An 8,269-nucleotide genomic window follows, 5' to 3' on the forward strand; every position below is an offset into this window, starting at 1 on the left:
CCACTGATATCAGTGAGGTTAGGCTAAATATCATAGATACCTCTCTCTCGAACACAAACTGAGCATTGTCACTTTGAGGAAGGACAATTTATTGCAGGGCTGTTGAGGCAGGTGTTCCTATTAAACTGACTACTAAGTGTTTATATCCTTAGTATCGTGTGTGTCACTATCTTACTTTTATTGCAGACACTTTGTGGTGGTGTTATACCAGCTGTCGATTCATTTTCAGTATGAAATGTGAAGTCACTGCTCCAAATATGGAATAAAATGCCTGAAACCTTTTTGTGCTTTTGTTGTAGTCATGCTGTATGTCAAACCTTTAATGCACACTTCACAGTAAAGTGCTCTTGAACACAACACCTTGCTTTATGACAATGTAAAGGGCATTCTACTAATTTTACTCATGTAGGGGGCCCACAACTTATTTTAGCTCACGGTCCCGTGTGTGAGTTCATCTGGCCATGCCCTGCAGAATCAGCATATTCACTGAAATACGTGCACTTCCATAATACCTGCACTGAGCTTACACTGTGGGACTTAAAAACCTATTAAATGTCTTCAGAAACATGAATACACTGTAAGTCTCTATTCAAACTGGAAATACAGCTCAGTATCATCTACTGTCATGTGACCAACAGGTGACAGATTAAGCAGGAGGGCGCTCGGCTGCCGCAGAAATCTGCACCAATGCAGCTGGTCAAGCTGCATACAGAGGGCCACAGTAACGGCACCGGAACACGTGTTGGTTTCAAAATAAAGTTCGTTTTTCAGTGGGAGCACAAGCAATGGCCGAACTCCCGGACAAACACCCATTTACATAGTATCTTGCCTGAGAACACTGGTGGAGATGGGACTCCAGCCTCAAATCCGGTAAACAGTGGAGGACCCACTCATTTAAACCTCTCCACGTGAAAGTGTGGCCTTCTACCAAAGTTAACCCAATGGTTGTAGTTTCCATTAAGTGAATTTCATTTTGTTTATTAGTAACTTAACTGCCTATTTGAATGAGTTAATTTTCACATTTGGACTGGTCTCTCTATGTGACATAAGAGGATGCTAAACGTTGGAATCCAATACTTGGAAGTAGTCCGAGATACATAGGGGATGGTTGGGTTCCTGGGGTAAATCTAGGGTCAACGGAAACGGTTAGGTTACGTTCAGATTAAGGTAAATAAACATGTTTACGGGAAAACAAATTTTCCCCAGAGTCTACTACCAATCTTTGGGATCTTGCAAACCTTAAGCTCGGTGTAGCGGGCCCCTGTCCCCAGTCTGCCGCCATGTTGTTTCTCTGTCGTATAATAATCTCAAATACTTTCAACAGGTTAGGTAAATAGTTTTTGCAGAGTACAATGTTTTGTGTATATTTTCCAATAACACAGCTCCTGTGAGTATGTTGGCCACTAGACATCTGTTGTAATTTGCACATAATATCGCGGACTTTGCTATTTTGACGGCGAACGTTCAGTTATCTATTTCGCTAGATGCATTAGAGTTGTTCGGATTAGTCGTTAGTTCAACGTTAGCAAGCTTTAACTAAACTCTGCATTGCGTGTCTTGATAACGAACATTTAGCTCAGCGTTAGAACACTATTTTGACGGCGAACGTTCAGTTATCTATTTCGCTAGATGCATTAGAGTTGTTCGGATTAGTCGTTAGTTCAACGTTAGCAAGCTTTAACTAAACTCTGCACTGCGTATCTTGATAACGAACATTTAGCTCAGAGTTAAAACGACTGTTTGTTCCCACAGAGCTGAGTGCTAAAACTCCGACATTAGCTTCACGATAATGTGGTAATGACGTGTCGTTCACGAACGATTCTTTCATTTTGAACGAATCTTTCCCATGACTCGAGAACATCGGGTCGTCTCGGGGAGTGATTCGTTCAGTTTGTGTTGACCGCGCATGCGCAACATCGCATCGTATTACTGGCAAAGCGGTCATGTAGAACGTTGACCCCACATGCTCAACATCGCATAAGCTTAGTCCACCTTTTGAGTTGTTCGTTTTTGTAACGTGACATGACCGCTTTGCTGGATACAGAAATTAGTTAATTTTCAGTCGTCCTTAAAGTTTTTTTTACTCTTATTGTTACGTGATGCATTTATTTTTATTATAAATTAGCTTTTTATTTCCTACAGACTATAATTTTGTGAATATCTGTCAATATGGTTCTTTTCCATAACACTGAATGTTTTAATAAAGAGTTGGTTAATAAACTTCATCAGGGAGAATCTTTCTGTATACTATACAGAAGACGGCATAGCATAGCATAGCATAGCTTAGCTTAGCTTAGGATGTTACGTGACAAAAGACCAAACGAATTTGACCCAAAATATCCGGAGGTGAGGTGATGACGTAACAGACTGCATGGCCTCAAGACACAGGTACGATATTACTTATAATATGACCTTGGCTGCATTACAGTTCTTTCTTATTGGAAACGTGATCAATATGTGCGTAAGTAGATGGGGAATTAACAAATAACATTTTAATTACATTCTGCTGAAGTGAACGAAATGACTCGGAAAAAAGATTCGTTCATTTTGCTGAACGAGATTCAAAGAACCGAATCAGTAAAATGATCCGAAATTCCCGTCACTAAATTTGGCGTATTTGTGCTGCGTTACCGTCAGTAAAATGCTTCCGCCGCCGCGAGTTTTATTTTGAAGAGTAGAGTCGGAACTCGCGTGTTTTATTTTGAAGTTCGTTCCCTTCAGTAGCAGCACTGGCCGGCTCTCAGCCTTTCACAGAGCCGCGTAGGAGTGCGCCACCACGGGGAAGATGACCTCGGTGTCCTGTAAGAAACGGAGCAGAGTGCGGCGGCGGTGAATCCTGGCCGGTTTCCCCACGGTGCTCTTCTCCTTGAGGATGAGAACACTCCGCTGCAGCGGTCGTTGTCACGCTGCTGCAGGACACGCAGCACTGCGTGATGCAGATCCGAGTCCAGGAGTTGATCTGCGGCTGCCAGGAGGTGATGGTCTCCTCCTCTCTCACCTGCTCCTCTCTCGTCACCATGTTAACATTTTATTCACATACTTATGCAAATCAGCACATCAGACTGCACCTTGATGGGGCTGCTGAGTGTTTTGTATTTTCTTTTTGTGAAGTTCTGTTCTTATGGTGTTTTGTTGGTTGTTCTCTATTGCTGCTGTAACAGATTTTCCCACTGTGGGATCAATAAAGTACCTACTCTACTCTATTTTACAGGACGTACATGTTTGTATTTAACAACCAGAGGACTTCAGCTGTAATTTCTCCAATGACCCGACCGCTGTGAAGTGAGACAGACATTAACACAAGTCACCTGGAGTCGCCGTCTAATTGGCTCCCTGCAGCACAACATGGCCAACAACGAGCTACAAGTGAGTGAGTTTCACAACTTTTTCATCGCCTTGTTAAAGCTGCTGGGTTGATGTGCACATTAGAAGTTGGCATGTGCATGTGGAGGTGCAGTGAGGAAAACTGACTTGCCGTCTCTGCTCACTGGCTCTTGTTGATACCTGTAGGTGGGAGGGTGACTGTGATGGACTGTCCTGTTGATGTCTGATGAGGTGTGGTCTTAATAAGGGGCCTTTCATTTCGTGCTGTTCTACATAAAGTTGGGTGTTTGCAAAAGAGATTAAAAGCAATTCATATGATATAAGCTGAGATACAGACCCTGAATTTAGCTTCCTAGTATGAGCCAAGTCCTAAAAATGCGAGCTCCTGCAGTTCCCTAATGCACTTATGGTTGTTAAACCATCCAAACCCGGTAAACACTCAGGTCGTTCTGTTAAAATGCCACACTCATATGGAATGGAAGTCTTAATTTTGACCAGGATGTTGATGTGAACAGTATTCCATGTCAGAGCCTGGTAATTACTGAACTCCCAAAGGCCTTGAACACATCACCAGCTACAAAAATTTATTATCAGGGTTATTCACTCAGACTGTAGAAAGGTCCCTATAGTAGCAGAAGACGTTATACACAGGTTGATAGTGCCTCTCATTAGGGCTGCTGCAACTAACAGTTAGCTTGATCATAAATATCCATTTCCATTTAAACATCCATCCAGTCCATTAATCATTTACTTGATGAAGCATCCATCAGAAGTTCCCAGAGACAACGCTGATGTCTTCACATGCTTTGTCTGTCTGGAGCTCAGAAATATTCCCTTTACAAACAACAAAGTGGAGAAAAGCCGCAAGTCTTTGTAGTGAAGAAGCAGGAACCGAAGTGACCGCCTATCAAAACAGCTGCAGATCTAGGGCTGCATGATAAATTGATAAATTCCTTTGCATCAAACCAAGTTCTCCCTTTTCCTTGGAAAGCTGCGTTAACCAATAACCTGGTGCTAGGTGTACGGAGCAGGCAGCGCAGCATTTGAAAAACTGTTGCAGGACGGCACAGAATAGCTTTCACAGTGTCAAACGTGTTGGATTTGTTTGTGATCCGGTTTTCTCTTCCTGTCTACAGCTTGTCACTTGATGCAACACGTTCCTGCTATTGGTTAACGCAGCTTAGCAAGGAAAAGGGAGCGCTTGGTTTAATGCAAGGTGTCTCCCTACTAACGCCAACACACCACCATCATTGTCACGTGATACCGAGATCGCACAGGGATCTAAATCACGCTCACAAAATGATTAATCATTCGGCCCTATGCAGATTAAATTTGTGTTCGTTGACTAATGGTGTCAGGTCTGCTCACAGGATGAGTAAGCTGCTGCTCATATGTGAAATAGCCTCTTGACTGACCTTCCACTCTGGGCACTAATAGAAACACAGCAGGAAGATGTGCTCAGTACGATGAAGGTACATTAAGTACAGAAAGGGTTTTGAAAGATACAACTGTAAAACAGATGGGTTTTCTTTAATTCAATTCAGCATGAATCTGAAAGTGTACAGCAGAAAGTTGTTTCAGCAAACCAGGAGTGTATTGTCTCTGTGCCCCTGCCTGTATTGTCTCCAGTCAGTGATCAACATACACAAACTGCAATGGACAAAACAAAATCAGTGTTGTTTCTAGGTCATTAGTGTGACTTTCTAGCATTCCTGTTTCACACACATGTAATCACCGCTTCCTCCACTCCAGCCTTGATACAGGTTAGATTTCCCAACAAAATGAAACCAGTTCCTGTGTGTGACCCAGTCTTTGCCCTCAGGTGAGTCAGTCCTGGAGGGTGTTGTGGTATCAGAGCCTCAGGTCTACGTCAGAGGGGTTGGGTTACAGTTAGGCTGGTGTCTGCACAGCAGAGATGAAAGGCTGAGTGCTGGTCGACTCCGCTTGTGTCCTCGCTCTGTTCTTGGTAACCCTGCTGCAGAGAGCCTGTGCAGCGGGTGCTGCAGTTTATTTTGTAAACCTCAGATACTTCAGTTCTACACAGCTGAATAGATAGAACAAAGATTTGTGTGTCAGCGTGTTAATTACAACCGCAGACCACTCACATTTCCTGCTTCTGTCTGCAAAAACATTAACCTGTGTAACGACAGGGAACAGCTTTCACCGATACTGGGCTATAACAACTCAGCCGTTAGGGAACATTGTTGGCCATCAGGGGACTGAAACACCACCGAGGGGGATAAATATCTCTGGCTCAACGCCATTCGGGCTGGTTTTTTCAGCATTGACCCGTGTGGGCTCGGTTTCACTTGAGTCATGTCCTGTCCAGTACCTGACAGGTATAGTGTCAAGTGTTATCCTCAGAAATGATGCACAGCACACTGGTCAGCCTGCTGTGCTTATAAATCAGTTTGATTTGATTGGATCCTCAGGTATCAGCCTAGTAATTCTCCCTTGGACGCTGAATCGTTTGTTGTGAGTGAAAATTGGCTTCTTCCGTGACATTTAGTTTCCCTGAATAATGAAGGTGCCTCCAGTGTTTCTTGGAAACCTGCGCTGTGTGTGTGTGTGTGTGTGTGTGTGTGGACACGTGGACCAGCCAATAGGCAACTGGTCTGTGACAGAGACATCATGGAAATAGTCCAGGTAACGTCACATCCTTGATTTGAACAGCCGTGGTTATCTCTGTACTTCAGACACATCGAAGAGTGATGTATTCTGGCAGGTTGTTAATATCACTGAAAGTAGGATTTCAAAGGAGGAAAATAAAATTTGAATGTGAAAAATATGGTTTTAAAACTGAAAATTAGGGTTAAACATTAGATTTGATTGTGTGAAGAAGCTGCTTCCTAATGTTGAAGTCTTTGCTTTTCAAACAGTTTACACTCGTTTCAAAGATTCAACTTAGATTTTCAAAAACTTACTGAAACATTAGAATTAGTTTTTTTTTTCATACCTTTCATAAGGTTTGGAAAAAAAAACAAAAAAAAAACCTCACATTACTGTGTGCACCACCCGTGGAGTGGATCTGGAGCCAAGTCCAGTACAGTAGATGGTGTGTTTATGGCCTCAGGGCTGCATCTATAACTGCAGGTGATGGACTGAACTCGGCTTCCTCCTATGGCGGTGACAAAGGTTCGGCCATCATTATTGCAGCCTGCAGACAGGCAGTGAGTGACGGCTGATTGAGGTCAAGGGGCCGCAGCGGTAATGACGGCAGGCTGCTCAATCGCTCTCGTCCCTGTGTTTCTCCTGGATAGATCATCAAGGCTGTACTGTTGGAGACACTTATCCTATTGGAGGTCGCGTCTGCTGTGGTCACTGAGGGAAAACAACTGAAATGGCCCTGTCTGCTCTTTCTTCCTCGTCTTTCTGTTAGAAACACATTGTCTCCACAGAGCAAGAACCAGGCCATCGGTGTAAAGTGTACCGGTGAGGTTGGACATTTACATACACCGATGCTTAAGACATTAAAACAAAACAAAATTACCACTCCAGAGACTTCACATTACCATAAATGTCTTTTGGAAAGTCCCTTAGGGTATGTAGTTTGTCCAGAACCAAAATGATTTTCACACAGTTGATCAGAGAAACATTCATTTCACTTTAAATTCACATGATCAGAATTCCAGTTCACTGTCTTTTAAACAACCTAGAAGCTTCTGGAAATCGATGTCATGCCTTCAGAAGCTTCAGATTGGCTAATTGTCATTGTTAGGGGTCAGTGGGGGCCAGGCACAGTGACCTTTGGCTTGTCATCATGGGAATAGTTTAGGAAATCAGCCAAGATGTTAGGAAAAAAAACTGTGGCCATCCACAAGTCTGGTTTCTCCTTGGGAGAAATGTCCAAACGTTTGACTGTAGCACGTTCACCTGTACAGTGCACAAATGTAAATGCCACAGGACCACACAGCCATCGCATTGCTCAGGAAGCAGGCCTGTACCAACTCCCTGAGATGAACGTATTTGGTGTGAAAGGTTCAGAAGCATCCCAGGACGCAGTCAAGGAACTGGTGATGGCGTTGGAGGTAACTTGGAGTATCTACGTCCACAGTAAAGAGAGTGCTGATTCGTCATAACCTGAAAGGCTGTTCCCCAAGGAGGAGGCCACTGGTCCAGGACTGACAAAAAAAGCAAGACAAGACTGTGACAAAGATCTTTCCTATTTGAGGAATGTGCTCTGGTCAGATGAGACAAGATTAGAACTATTTGTCCGTAATGATCAACACTACGTATGGAGGAAGAAGGACCAGGCTTGTAACCCAGCAAACACCATCCCAGCTCTGAATGGCAGCTTCATGGAGTGTTGTTGTTTTCCTGCACCGGTTCACCTCATAGAACTGATGAAGAAAGAGGAATATGTGGATATTTAGAAACTTGAGCTCAGACACAAATAGATATTTCAGTAGGACAATGATACGACGAACAGCTCCAAAATGGCAGCAGATGCTTCAGGCCAACAACGTAAAGCTTTGGGAGTGGCCATCACGACACCCTGACTTCAGTCCAGTAGAAGGTGTCTGGGCTGAACTGAAACAGGAGGCCACACACCTGACTCAGGAGTTCTACGAGAGGATGTGTTGTGGGAGGTGACCCCAAGCATTTAGTTCGAGTTACAGTTTGAGGGCGATGCCACCTTTAATATAGTGTATGTCAATGTGTGAGCCTCTCAGAATAAATAAAAGATGAAATAGAAATGGTTTCTACTAATGTTCTAAAATTTCACATCATCAAAACCAAGTAATTGGGCTAACTGAACAGAGGGGAAACGAATTGTTCAAATGCTTTTATTCCAGGTGTATGTAAATGTCTGACCCCAACTGTGGGTCCCTTTGCTCACGCTGATGCTCTAGCACTCATCCATTTGCAGCCTGTTTATCTGGCACTCAGCCAGCTCTCCTTCTCTGTTAGATGGCTTTAACGGGCGTAAATCAAGCTTCCTGCT

The 8,269-nt window shown here is 43.5% G+C and overlaps 1 protein-coding gene across 4 annotated transcripts in view; it reads left to right on the forward strand.

Annotated features, from left to right (window-relative positions):
- The first annotated feature begins 687 nt into the window (after positions 1 to 687).
- pkn1b (protein kinase N1b) overlaps positions 688 to 8,269 on the forward strand; it is a 34,206-nt gene continuing 26,624 nt past the window's right edge. Inside the window, exons 1-2 of one of the 4 annotated variants that reach the window (XM_020623149.1) lie at positions 688 to 870; positions 3,212 to 3,366. In XM_020623149.1, the coding sequence (XP_020478805.1) occupies positions 3,346 to 3,366 (21 nt within the window). In that variant the 5' untranslated portion in view covers positions 688 to 870; positions 3,212 to 3,345. Of the gene's footprint in view, positions 871 to 1,079; positions 1,168 to 2,292; positions 2,389 to 2,554; positions 2,976 to 3,211; positions 3,367 to 8,269 lie in introns of those variants that run through there. The other 3 variants (XM_020623150.1, XM_020623147.1, XM_020623146.1) reach the window with 3 other exon arrangements.

This window comes from Monopterus albus, unplaced genomic scaffold, assembly GCF_001952655.1.
Source record: "Monopterus albus unplaced genomic scaffold, M_albus_1.0 scaffold292.1, whole genome shotgun sequence".
Taxonomy (NCBI): Eukaryota; Metazoa; Chordata; class Actinopteri; order Synbranchiformes; family Synbranchidae; genus Monopterus; species Monopterus albus.